We start from the raw sequence: 13331 nt of genomic DNA, 5'->3' as shown, positions 1-13331 counted from the left end.
ATGGTTGCATTTGAGAGGACTGTTAAGCACTCAATAAGCAAGGGTGGCACGAGGTTATTAGTCTCCCTCTTTGTGAAATACTGCAATTTTTTAACACAGCATTTTTTATGGAGTCCTTCGCCTCCTCTCCTCCCCCCTATAAAACCATACATACTACTAATCTTAATTGAAACTAGGTGCGAAGCACACCTTATTCAGAAGGCTAAGAATCTTGAGCCTCCAGGCATTAATAACTACGATGAACTGTAAGGTACAACGCAGTAAATAGACCGCTGTATAGAGAGCTGGCCTGTATTGTGGGCTCCCGTCACGGGAGGGGAAAGGTGAAAAACACGTAGGGTGGGCGAGGAGGGAGGGAATGGAGTAAAAACAGTGACCTTCCCCTCTCTCCACGGCAATTTTCATCTTTCCCCGGCCCTTTAATTCTACAAGCTACTACCCACTCTACTCAGGAGCCCGGTAATTAATAGACCTATGGAGATTTTCATTTTGTTCCGATATTTTTGGGCTTCGTTTTGTTTTTTCCTTTATAGTATCAATTTTTTTCTATTTTCTGCACAGCAGTCTGGCCACTCGTGCTTTCTAAAACTGCTTTATTTGGGTTTAATAAAATACCGTTCTCATAAAAGATCCAGCAGCCCGCGCTCGTTTCTCGCCAAATTCCTGATAACTAAAGGGCCCGGAAAGCTGTTGTTTAAAATTCAAGATCGGGATTTCAAGAATTAATGTTGACAAAATAAAATGGACTGGTTTATTAGCTTATATTGTTTAGCTCTTGATTTGAATGATTGTTCTTGGGCTCGAAAATGAAAGGAAAAAATCAGATGTTAGATATTCGAGAAATGGCTAGGTACATGCTCCTATCGTAGGTTAATCGTTCTTATGACGTCATGTCACGTCATTAGATAATTACTCCACCTAGTGCCTTGAGGCGAGGCTGTTGCGCAAATGTTTCGATAGCAGGATTGTGGCCTTGCTGTGTACAGGAAGTACGCAAATCACCAGTGCTTTAAAATAAAAGCAACCGACGAGACCGTAGATTAGTTAAAAGTTAGCCAAGCCAGTTCAACGTTGTTGTGGGAATTGCAGAGGAAGAAAGAATGTCTTTGATTCTTTTGGCTCTACTGCTGATGAGCGTTGGAGATTGTGTGTACGGTAAAAGCCAACCAGTCACTCGTTACATGAAGCATCCTCAAGAACAGTTCTGTTCGGCAGATTTTGGTGAGTGTCTTTGTTAACCTTCTTGTTGTCCGAGGCAATGTTTTGAACTGAAGTAAGCGGCTTGTCACGTTATTTTAAAATACCCATGACAGGGTCAATGGTCAAGGACTCGAAAGACGGAGAAAATCAAAGAAAAAATGTCACAAATGTCAGGAAATGAGAAATAAAGCAAATGGGCACGAATGACTGATGCGGATAATACACTGAAAGCATCGTCTTTGTACCGTTAATAAGAAAAATTCCCGGATAGTTTGCCGACTGTTTTTTCTCTTGTAAGCATTAAAATGGATTAAGTTTTTTTTTCTCTTGCGCGCAATAACAGGTCATAACCTGGATAATAATCCTTTTATTTAGGATCGGAGAACTATTGGAAGATTTTTGTTGCTCGTCCCTTTTCTCGGCCTGGAACCGAAGAGTTTCTTTTTCCGGAGCCCAGTAACAGCGAGCCATTATTTTCTATTAGGTAAAAAACGAAAGAAAACGTAAAAAAGAATACACGAGAAGTTCCTGCGGAACACGTATTCCTTCACAACGTGAGTTCAAAAAGGATATCTCGTGATCTCGTCCTAGCGGAAGCTGAATCACACACGCCCCCCGTCCCTCCCCCCCCCCCCCCCGGGCACCGGAAACAAGGAGAAAAAATGCTAGTCTGTGATAAACACGCTGGACTAACTCGTGCCTCGAACCCCACTGTCGTCCAAAGTTTTCGGGACAATTTTTCATCAAGCTTAGAAAAGGAAGACAACGTTTCATGAAATTTCAACGAATCTTTAAAAAACATAATGTAAAACAACCAGGAAAACAACTAATTCTAGTAAAACATTTTTTTTCACCTGACGACTCGAAAGGCTGGCAATCTTGGCGCCTACTCCGACTGCTTCTTTGTATCTCTAGGGTGTAGCTTACTCCCCGGGAAAACCTCCCATATAAGAGTAACGGGGGGATGCTCCTAAAGGTGACCAATCTGGTGTGGCTTAGGTTTTATTTGACCCTAAAGGAAGTCATGATCTACAAAACTTTGACGACATTTGCCCTTTTAAGTATGGATATTTCCTTACGCACCACCCTAAGCGATACCTTTACGGCAAAAAATGTTGGCTTCAGATCCTAAGTGAGACCAAATTCTGCAATTTCCACCCCTCGTATAAAGCGAGTTGACGAGCATCCCGACCACTGGAAGTACCACCCTCTTTCCCCGTATTTTTATAATTGTACTTGCCCATGGCAGAACAAACACACTATGGTGATGAACCTCTCCATTTGAGCTGTGTGAAAGTTGAAAAGCAATGCCCTATCAAATGTACCTTAACCAGTTTGTACTAAATCGTGTCCAGTGTGATGGGGCGGCTTGTTGGTGAATCACGTACTAATATGACAATATGACGTTTGGCACCCCCTACAGCGAACTAAATTTGTGTTGGTGGTGTGAGACTTCGCTGAACGGAAGAACCATCAGAAATTTGATGAAATATCAGGCGTCAACCGTATTTCCTTATATGGATACGTTCTATTTTGCAAATATTCTTCTTCAACTCCAGGCATATCAAAAAGTGAAAATTTATCTGGCCAGCCTCTCATTTCTCCTTAAAATATCACTTCTCAATCATACAATAAGGTTATAAGAAGAAAAGATTTGATCACCAAAGAAAATAGACTGCGTCAGCAGACGCCGTTTTCGGCGTTTTTTCCACACGCCGAGAAAATTAAAGAGCGACGTCTGTTTACGGCTGGAGAGAAACGAGGCTTTCGCAGGCTACAAAGAAAAGACGTCTCTTGATTTATGTTATATTTATACAATATATTGTAACTTTATCTTATTACCACAATTCACTCTTCTTTTCCTTTATTCAGTTGTCCACGCCAAGGTGTTACCCAAAAACCACTCAGAAGACGGCGGAAAACATAAGATTCGCGTTTATGATCTTAAAATCCTAGAAATTTACAAAGGAGAAGACCTGCTCGAAAACCAGACGAAAAATGTTGAAGGCAACAGTTCTGGGAAAACCAATTTGACCGTGGAAGTTTACGTTGATAGGAAAGTGTTAAGAAGCGACGCCAAGACGGAATACCTCCTGTCAGGACTAATCAAAAATGGAAAATTTCACATGAACGAAGGTAGCTGGATTGAAGAATGGACCAATGTTACGCCCGCGTACAAACTAGGAATCAGCGGAATCTATGGGCAAAACTGCGAGTGTCATATTACTCCGTGCTTTGGAAGACCAGGATGCAACAGGCCCCTTAAAGGATGTGATGTTACGCCACAATGGCTGGGGTATTTTTATAGGGGCTGTGAATGGCTCCATTCTCAATGTTTGAAGAATAGAGAAAGAAACGAATGTTACTGGAGTAAAACCGCTGATTATATTGACTGCATTGACCAGCTGCCTTAGTGGGCATTCTGGTTGTTTTTTGAGGGAAATGATGTTGATTTGGGACAAATAAATTAGGGTAGAAAAGGTATACATATAAACCAGTTAGTCTGCTAATGGGATCAGAGGCACCTTGTTGTGGTGGTGGACTATCTGGTATTTGTCTACTAGAGTGGTTTTCGTTTGAGTGTCGTAAAACCAAAACCAAAGTAATTACTCTGGCCAATCACATAGGACACAGACAATACATTGAACCAATCAAAACTCGAAGTAATTACATGTGGCTGACGCAAAGCGCGGGAAAATGCATGCGAGCGCGTCACAATTGGCTTTGGTTTTACTTCTGATTGGATGAAAAGGTGGCGCGAATCTTTTAAGCCAATCGCATCGTGTAGAAAGTGCAAAACCAATTACTTTTCGACACTCAAATGAAAACCGCTCTTATTATTCAATCTTTAACAACCCCCACATCCAATATTTTCCAATTTTCCCCCTTTTATACTACTACATGAGAAATTTCTGCAATTTGATTGGCTTAGAGCAGTGGTATTTCAGCTTAATTTGAAATACCTAGATGTGAAAATTACAAACCTCTTGCGGGTAGTAGTATAAACAAATTATAGCATGATTTGTACGTGATATTTGGCATAAATAACACTCATGATATTTCAAAATTCTCTCAAATTTCGTCTAACAAATTTGAAATATCACTCGTGGTATTTATGCCAAATACATTATACATTAACAAAAAAAAGCCCTGGGGACGAGGTTGATATCATTTACATCATGTGTAATTATTATTTTTTCATCCTAGTTATAACAGAGAAGTGACTCAAGGTTGTCATAATTTAAAAATCTACGTGAACAACACAGTTTTTGTCATATTGTCATGGTTTTCAAGTTCCACCAAGTATGCAGTTGATTATTGGATGCGTATTTGATGTAGGCGATCAAAAATTGTGACTCTATGTCTGCTATTTTATTAATTGTATACTCATTTTGACTGTGACTAGTAAAAGCTAACTTGTGATGTTTTGTCGTAAAATAAGCAAAATCAATACAGTGCAGTGGTATTTATACTCCTAGTGTAATCGAATCTCTTCGTGCTACCACCTCTACTAAGCAACCACTTATAAAAAACACCAAAATATTCCCAGTGATAAGGTTTAAAAAGAATTCTTTCGAGCCGTTTTAGAAATATACAATAAAGCGCTAAAAGTCAAAATTTAGAATAAAGTTGCATTCAAACAGAAGGTGGGAAAACATGTTAGTTTTCAGGATCATAATAAAGAAAATACACCAAAATTTCCATGCAACGAATGTGACATTAAGCAGCCTTCTGATACTACTTGAGATTAATTTGAGTTATTTAGAACGTTTTCATTGAACAATTCATCACGGCTATCGAAAATATAAGGTTTGAAATATATTTATGTTTTATTTGGATTCAAACACACAGGATTTTTTACTTCTCACAGAGGTTATTTGCTAACACCACATTTTAAGTTCCTGGTGTCGGATTATCAGTAGCAGGTCTAGATCGAGCGAAATTCGGATTAAATCGGCTTCAAAGTTTTTTGTTTATTGTTGTCATAGATCGATTTTACTAAAAACTTCATTTTGACAAACTTCAATTCATAGTCAATCACTGTTGAAAATTTTGTGGCGATCGGACAAGGATAAAATCACTTTTAAGGCGATTGAAAAACATCGGTAAGGTCTCCGAGAAATTGTATCGAAACACCTCATCAAAATTCTCAAGCTATTCATTTTTAATCAAGCAAAACGCGTCATATAAGCGTACACTGAAAATTGACCCTGCAACACCCAATGTTACCTTTTGATATTTCTGGCAATTAAAAACATTTCAATTGTTTATGGAAACTGGCGTATTTCGTTTTAAATGCCGTCGTCTAAACTGTAATCAGGAGCAGATATTTTTCTGATCTGCATGCAAAACGTGCCTGTGCCTTATCGTTTTTCCTCGTGGTATTTTCCAAAATGTAGAAAAAGCTGGTATTAAAAACAAAGACACCCAAAGGGCCGATAAGTAAACCCAAATTAAAAGACCGTAAAAGATAAGATAAAGCTCGACAAACGTAGAGTTAAACATATCCCAGCCAGAAAAATAGATATTTATAGCAAACAATTTTTCCCGCCTGCACGTACAACTTCTTATCAAAGAAGAATTTAGCATTGAATCTTCAGCAGTTAAGTGCGCAATGTTGACTTAGAAATTGTTTCTCAACGGATAGATATGATAATTGGTTATGATACGCACGCCGCGCCGCACCGCGCCGTAACGCCCCCAATGATCATGAGCTATCCTCTGCATGATCGTTTATCACTCTCGGAAAGATTACGTCAAGAATATCATGACGCCTTTAAAAAATTCTGATATCACGTTTCATAAGTTCCTACAAAAGGAAGAAGCGAACTCTCTTAGTTCAGTAGTTTTCAGTTTCGTACACTGTCAGCAAACCAAGATGCCGCTACTAATGTACGCCACGCTGATCCTGAGTACTTTGGCTACTTGCAACGCGTGTTCATGCCAGCCAGGTCATCCCCAAGAAAATTTTTGTGATGCGCATTTTGGTGAGTTCATTCACTATTAAGTTCTGATACTTATCACGTTGCAGCAAATGGTCATCTTTGAAGCAAGCTACCAAAATTGAAGTGCTATTATAAGTATTCTCACCGATTGGCAAGTGCACGTACTTAAAAGACGCCCTTTGTAGAAAGAAACGCGAAAGACCTCTGGAAGACCTCCAGCACCCAAGTTTTGCCCATTGCAGTCCAGTGCAGAGAGGAGCTTTTGTGAAATTTAGCTGAGACAATATCATTCCTATAGTTCACTTTCAGTAGCAAAATTTTAATTTAGGTTCATCGAAAGAGGGTATGAAGCAACTTCTTTGGAAATTTTATGTCAAAACTAACCAGACTTTTAACAGTGCCTTGTAGTATTAGGATATCACATTGTCAATATTAACCTCTCATCTCCTGTTTTAAAACATTGATATGTTTAAAATTCAGTTGAACATAACATCACCAATTGCAATTTAAATATATGATTATCGTGAAATCAAAGTGCGTGAAGATGACCGATGAAAGTGGCCATGAATTACAAATAGGTTATGCCGTGTATTTAGGAGAATTTATCCGCTGTCGAGGAAAAAAATGAAGAAAGCATTACGGCGAAGATATCCGTTTGCTTCTTCTCAACAAACTCACGTGATAGCTATATATTCATAGTGTATGACTCAGTGCCGATGATCTAAATCACTGCCAGGAAAACCAAACGGTGTCATAGATGATAGTTTCCCGTGCAGTTTCTCCAGATTTAGGTAGACCTATTGCATTATATTCGCCGCAAATCGACAGGATTCACTGAGGATTTCCTTTATTTATTGCGACACAGTAGGGAGCTAATATATAAGCTGGAAATGAACCGCAGCAGCTTTTAATAGCAGGATTAGAAGAAGACAAGGCAAGAGATTACCTCACAAACCCAGAGCAAGTGATAAGTTAAAATGAAAAATTCTTGCCAAGAAATCTTTTTTTTAACCTCCGGGCCACTTTACTTTAAAAGTTTATAATGATTCTGTAGTAGTAAAGGTATCTCCGATCATCTAAGCCAGGGTCTTAGGGGTACCCAGAATTGAGGATGTTTACAACTGAAGAAAAATTGAAACTTATCACATTGTAGGCAAATAGTTAATAAGTTTTTGCCGTTACTTATAAGGTTTTCACTGCGGTTAGTAAAATTTATTGGTCTTCCTTAGCTTTTATGCGCCCTTCGTGATATGTCATGACCACATGTGTGTGAGTGTGCTGTGTGGAAGGGCTGCCAGCCAAAGATAACACAAAACAAACAATTTGTCATCGTAAACACATTCTTTATTTTCACCTCTGCTTGGTTTCCAGGTCAAAACGTGTCAGTTCAACACATTTTTCAATACTGAGTCCATTATTTTATCAAGCAAGTCTTAGGGGTTAGATTTTGATCGAAGCCTGTATCTTAAATGTTATCAAAAGGTGAGATTATCTCATTTTTCAGTAACGGAAAACCACGGAAATATTCCAGATATATCGTTTGTTTGTTTACACAATTTATCGGCCATTTAAGCTTAATAACGCTGTTGAAGCTCGTTCATTGAAAAAACAGCTGTTATCTTGATGTCGCAATTACGGCAATTACGCCCCGGAAACAAGCTCTTATAAACGTTTTTCCTTTTTAATCCTGCTTGGCACTGTAAAACACGTTCTGAAACTGTTATAGTTTTGTTTTCTTTATCTACCGCTTGACTCAAATATGTGGGCCATGTTTTTGATTTACCGTTTTTAATTTCCTTCGTCCGTCGCGGAGCCTTGTTGCCTTCCAGTCAAAGACTTTTCTAACCGCAAGTCCTCTATGGGCCGAATCGCACTAGAGCCAGACATTTCGAATGTCCCGGGGCAAACTCCACAGGATTTGGCTTTAAGTTTGTCCGCTGACAATTTGTCTGTTGTCCACGCTCCATCGCACTAACGTTTTGTTTACGTTGGACAAATCCGAAATGTTTACATTTCGTCACACTTGTGACCTTTCCATTATCCAATACTTGGCGGGAAATCATATTTCATAACAACATGATCCCAAGACGTTTTCTGCTTTTTGTAGCTGCAGCATTTGTCCTACAATTTCAGATGTACGCTCAGCTGAGGATGATGCTGATAATTTTGTCTCTTGCTCAATTTCAACTAGAGGGGAGAGCTTTTCTGAGATTGTTCGAGATTCGAAGGCGAAGACGAAATCGGCGTGGACATCCGTACTTTTGGGTTCTCCCTCGACCCGCCGATTCATGGTTTGATATTCATTATAATGACCCAAGAATCCCAGACGAATATTTCAGGAAACAGCTTCGAATGAGAAGAGCTACTTTTCGTTTGCTTTTGGATGTCCTTCGCCCATACATCACAAGACAAAACACTCGTTTTAGAAGGTGTATTGAGCCAGAAAAGGTATTGGCAATTGGGCTCACGCGCTTAGCTCATGGAGGAACATACGTTTCGATTGGGCCTGGTTTTAACGTTGGGACAACGACAGTAATCGAGGCCGTCGAAGACGTCGTTACAGGACTGGTTTCTATAAAACATGATTATATCAAATTCCCTGAAACTGAAGCTCAAGTTGTTGAAACGAGGGAAACTTTCGAAGAGCTTTCTGATCTTCCAAATGTGGCTGGTGCAATTGATTGCACACATGTCACGATCAAAGCCCCTACTGACAGCAGAGTCGACTACTTCAGTCGATTCCAGCGCTACGATATAATCGTCCAAGCCGTGGCTGATGGCAAGAAAAGATTCCTAGATGTAGCAGCTGGCTTTCCAGGATCCCTGCACGATGCACGCGTGTTACGGAACAGTCGCCTTTACAGACGATGCGAGAACCAAGAATTATTGACTGGTCCTACTATGAATGTTCTCGGCCGAGAGATTGGTCCATATTTGGTGGCCGATAGCGCTTATTTTTTGGCTCCCTGGTTACAAAAAGTTTACCCTGAAGGAACGCAAGATCCCGACGAAATTGCATTTAATGAGGAACTTTCCTCGGCCAGAGTTTCCGTGGAGTGCGCCTTTGGAATTCTGAAAAGTCGTTGGCGTATTTTGACAAAGCAAATCGAAAGCGGGGTTAGTTCTGTGAGTGATACAGTTGTAGCATGTGCTGTTTTACACAATTTCTGCATTAATGCCGGCGATGAATGGGAATGGGATGATGGCGACGACGACGGAGGAAATGATAATGATGTAAATGTTTTGAGGGATGGCGACGATATCAGAGAACTACTAAAAGAGTACATTGCCATGTGATTTTATTTATCATTGATCTCTTAACAATAACATATTGTTTTGAGCTATTTTCGTTCTGTTCGTGTTTTCTTGATCATATAGACTTTGTAAAAAAACTGGAACGAAAACTTATAAACGCTAGAATATAGCATTGCTTTGAACTACTGTCTCTTTGCAGTTTCAGAGTAATTGTTTACAAAGCAGGATAAGTGAATAAGGATAAACGAAAACTGTTGCCTTTAATTTTTTTCTATAGCCTTGGTCAGAGCAGCGAGGAAACCAGTCATGGCCTGAGTTTGCTCTCGTTGCATTTCTTGCATTTGCTCTACAGCATTTGCCAATCTATCACCCTGGCGCTCCACTCTCTCGGTAAATCTAGCAAAATCCTCAGAATCGTCGTTCTCCAGGCTTCTCTTGCGCCCTTTTCCCTTTCCTTTTCCCTTCTTCCTCTCGCTCCTGCTTTTGACTTTGATTCCCATTGCTTGAAGGGCTTCCTCTGCCTGATCCGAGGTATATCCCTCCTCCTCGTCACCAGCAGGCGAGTCAGGCAATTTCTCCTTATTTTTCGCTGCTGCATTTGCAGTTTCCCGCACGTGCTTCAGAGTAACAACATCCCTGCCTCCGAGCACGCGGTCAAAGACATCAAAATGTTCGCAGGTTTCATTATTTCCTCCCGTCTGCGATCGATTCCAGTCCTTGGCCTCTTTGTACTTCTTTTTTAAGTGCTTAATTTTTCTCTCGCACTGACTTGGAAGGCGCGCTAGGTCGAATTGCTCGTTTATTTTAGTGGCGATTTCACCCCACACTTTCCTCGACTGTTGGCTCTCCAACCTTGATATATTCGCCTCCCACAGATCCACAAGGTATTTCACCTGGTTCTCTGTCCATCGGTCTTGCGTTGTCTTGCCCTGTCTCTTGTCCTGCTTCGTGTTTCCTTCAGTGGAAGTGCTGGCAATCTCGCATGTCGGAGTGCTAGTTCCACTAGCACTACTTCCCGACTGAGGACTGCTACTCCTCTGTCCTGGCGGAGAACTACTGGTAGTAGCATGGGGCATCGAGGTCGTGGAATTCCGATATGGATACGAATCATAAAAGTTTTGGAAGAAATAACCCGGAGGATAGCAAAATGGAAAGCTGTTTGGCGGGCTGTTTTGGTCCGACATCTTGCAAAGTGAAGAACGCGCGAAAACCAAAGATCACGTTGTACTCATCATTTTTGACGTCTTAATTAAAAAACAAACACCAGCTATTGTATTCTCGGTTGTTTGATCCATTTGTCCTGCCTCGGAGCAGGACATCGCAGCCTTTGAAGTTTGGCTGTCCTTCGGAATATTTGGCTAACTCGAAAATACGCGATCGCATTAGGACAAGTCAAGCGTTGACAGATTTTTGACATAAAATAAACAATTTTTGATTTGTCTGGCTCTAGTGCGATTCGGCCCTATGCCTTTTAAGAACATGGCAGTTCCGTTTGAGCGCGGGAAGCCACAAAAACGAGCGAGCAGAGTCGCAAGAGAACTGGGGAGAAGAAAATCGCCAGCTTTTTAATGTACACTGCCTACCTTCAACATTTTTATGTAGCTTTATACAGTTGATTAGTCTGCTACACAGCCGTTTTAAGTGTCGTCACGCAACGCTCCTCCCCACATAAGTTCAGTTTTATATTGCCGCTGGTGACCTCTCTATATTTCTTCTGATCTCCATAATTTGAAAGTCTTTAAGCATGCAAAAGTCATTGGAAAAACGCCCGGGAAATCGGGATGAAAGCTGAAAGGAAATCGTTCATTTTTGCACGTGTCGGTCGGTATATCATGCCTCGGAAATATTAAAGTCTTATTTTTAGAAACGTCCCTGAGCCGTGCTGATTTCTCCCTGAAATGTGAGTACGTTATTTGTGTACCGTTATAATGTCCAGAATACCTTTGAAAAGCACGCTACAGCAAGGCCTTCTGACTATTATTATCTTTCTCTCTTAGAAACGGGGAGTGGGAATTGTCTTCTCAGGAACTTCGCTCTCTCCGGACTCATCTAATTTTAGTCCCCAGACTCCTTCCCTCTAGAGTGTGCCGGGCCGGGTCACAACAGGAACTTTAACGGGTCCATCATTTTTAAAAGTTAGAAAGTACAATGGCATTAGTATTGTTCGTTATTAAAGTCATAGCTCGCAAAAAAACACAATAAGCAATAGCTTCCCGCAATAACAGTTACATTGGAGAACTACAATACTCTTTTTGATCACGTTTGAGGCCCTACTAGTATTTAACTGCAGTTTCAAGATTAAAAGACTCTTGCTTTTGTCTCCTTTTTCTCATGTTTAGTGATTCGCGCCAAAGTATTGTCCCAGGAAGTGGTACCAGGGGAGTACTATGACAAACGTGTCTACAATCTAAGGATCCTAAAAACGTATAAAGGAGCAGTTGGCCTGAATCAAACAAAGGACATTCGCCCTCATGGATCCAAGCAACGTAGCTTGTTTACCAAGGCTTACACTTCTGTTGGCGAAAAAGAGTGTGGGATTAAGCTGGCAAACGACACTGTCTACCTGTTGACCGGTACCATTTCGGGACAAAAACTCCGGATTGGTAAGTGCAAGTGGGTCCAAAGATGGGCTGATGTCACCCCTCGGCAGCGTATGGGAATACGACGCTTTTATGGTGATAATTGCGACTGTCAGATCTCACCGTGTTACGCAGAAAGCTGTAAGAAGCTACAGGGATGTCGCAAGTCAGGCAATTTCTATTGCAGTGACTGTGAATGGAGACATTCCTATTGTCTAGTAAACGCCGAAAAAAGCGCATGCGCATGGCGTGAAACAGAAGAGTACAACAAATGCATGAATGAATTAGTTATCCCTTAGGAATAAGACATGGATCGAACCTTCAAAAAGAAACCAGTATACGTATCTGACCTTTTAGACAAAAGATGAGAACGAGTATGTTCTACCTTGGAACGAAACATATTTTACTGACAGAAAAATTAGATTGCACTGAATTATTCTGTTTACAAAGTGTGTAGATTAGATAGCGACCCACAGAGACTAAAAATATCTCTTCACTACTTTTACTTTGCACGAGCTTTTTTGTTTTTGTTTATATATGACGAAGCACTTGAAAAAAAGTAGTTTTAAGCATTTATAAAACTATGTCCAGGAACTTCCTACTAAAGTATGACTTTTCAAGGGACAAAAAATTTCAAAACAGATTAGAGTCTTCTACATACACAGACGACACCGCGGAGGCAATTTCTCATGATAACACTGAGTATTAACAGTGGAACACTATGTGGAGCAGGGCTGGATTTCATGCTGGGAAAGAATCATGAATTACTTTCTTAGTACATCTAGAAAGTCTTTGAGTTTAGGAATGGTCGTATTATATTACATCAATGAGTGGTTTTACTGCCAATATTTCAAGAGTTTATACTTATCGTACGTTTATGACGACGTAAAAAGAGTTAAGGACAGTACATGTAATATTAGCTATACATGATATTAGCTGCTTTTGTTTGGTTGCTCGAGGTAATAGTTTTTCAATTTAACTAGTTTGACGAGATGAAATTCAGTCATTAGGACTGCTAGTTTCATAGGAAAAAAACCACACACCCTTTGCATAATTTTAAAATCGAAGTGGATTTGGTGAAACATAACCAGTTAACTGTCCTAAAAAGGTTAAAGTTAACGTAAAAATGTGTTTTTCGTTCAGGTCTTTCAATAAATCTGAAGCTTTCTTTCTTGTAAGACTTGCTGACTCGTCTTTCTTTTATTTCAAGAGCATTACTTAGAGGTGCAATCTGCAAACTGCAGAAAAGCTCTGATATACGCGATCGAGCTGATTTTTCTCACATTTATCTTTGAATTCATGATGAATACAGTTCCCTAGCTTCAAACAGCGTCTGCCGGGAGAATTTGAC

General features: G+C 40.2%; 4 protein-coding genes across 5 annotated transcripts in view; 3 read left to right on the top strand and 1 right to left on the bottom strand.

Annotated features, from left to right (window-relative positions):
• LOC140948809 (synapsin-2-like) overlaps positions 1 to 13331 on the bottom strand; it is a 59858-nt gene that overhangs the window by 25648 nt on the left and 20879 nt on the right. The window lies entirely within an intron of this gene.
• Positions 936 to 4651, top strand: LOC140947282 (metalloproteinase inhibitor 3-like). The gene is made up of 2 exons (XM_073396341.1): positions 936 to 1221; positions 3073 to 4651. The coding sequence occupies exons 1-2, from the start codon at positions 1101 to 1103 to the stop codon at positions 3612 to 3614; spliced, it is 663 nt and encodes a 220-aa protein (XP_073252442.1). The 5' UTR covers positions 936 to 1100; the 3' UTR covers positions 3615 to 4651.
• On the top strand, positions 6052 to 13158 carry LOC140947639 (metalloproteinase inhibitor 3-like). The gene is made up of 2 exons (XM_073396793.1): positions 6052 to 6188; positions 11741 to 13158. Exons 1-2 carry the CDS (start codon positions 6080 to 6082, stop codon positions 12277 to 12279), a joined length of 648 nt encoding a protein of 215 aa, XP_073252894.1. The 5' UTR covers positions 6052 to 6079; the 3' UTR covers positions 12280 to 13158.
• Positions 8054 to 9443, top strand: LOC140947637 (uncharacterized). Its single transcript, XM_073396792.1, has one exon. The coding sequence runs from the start codon at positions 8223 to 8225 to the stop codon at positions 9441 to 9443; it is 1221 nt and encodes a 406-aa protein (XP_073252893.1). The 5' UTR covers positions 8054 to 8222.

This window comes from Porites lutea, chromosome 9 (genome assembly GCF_958299795.1).
Source record: "Porites lutea chromosome 9, jaPorLute2.1, whole genome shotgun sequence".
NCBI lineage: Eukaryota > Metazoa > Cnidaria > Anthozoa > Scleractinia > Poritidae > Porites > Porites lutea.
Note: the sequence above shows the minus strand (reverse complement) of the source record. Positions and strands in the feature narration are given on the sequence as shown.

What these genes read in the sequence shown, in the direction of transcription:
- LOC140947282 (XM_073396341.1), top strand. Translation starts at nt 1,101, where the DNA reads ATGTCTTTGATTCTTTTGGCTCTACTGCTGATGAGCGTTGGAGATTGT. An exon ending in GTTCTGTTCGGCAGATTTTG is followed by an intron (nt 1,222 to 3,072) that starts GTGAGTGTCTTT and finishes TCCTTTATTCAG; the next exon opens with TTGTCCACGCCAAGGTGTTA.
- LOC140947637 (XM_073396792.1), top strand. Translation starts at nt 8,223, where the DNA reads ATGATCCCAAGACGTTTTCTGCTTTTTGTAGCTGCAGCATTTGTCCTA.
- LOC140947639 (XM_073396793.1), top strand. Translation starts at nt 6,080, where the DNA reads ATGCCGCTACTAATGTACGCCACGCTGATCCTGAGTACTTTGGCTACT. An exon ending in TTTTTGTGATGCGCATTTTG is followed by an intron (nt 6,189 to 11,740) that starts GTGAGTTCATTC and finishes TCTCATGTTTAG; the next exon opens with TGATTCGCGCCAAAGTATTG.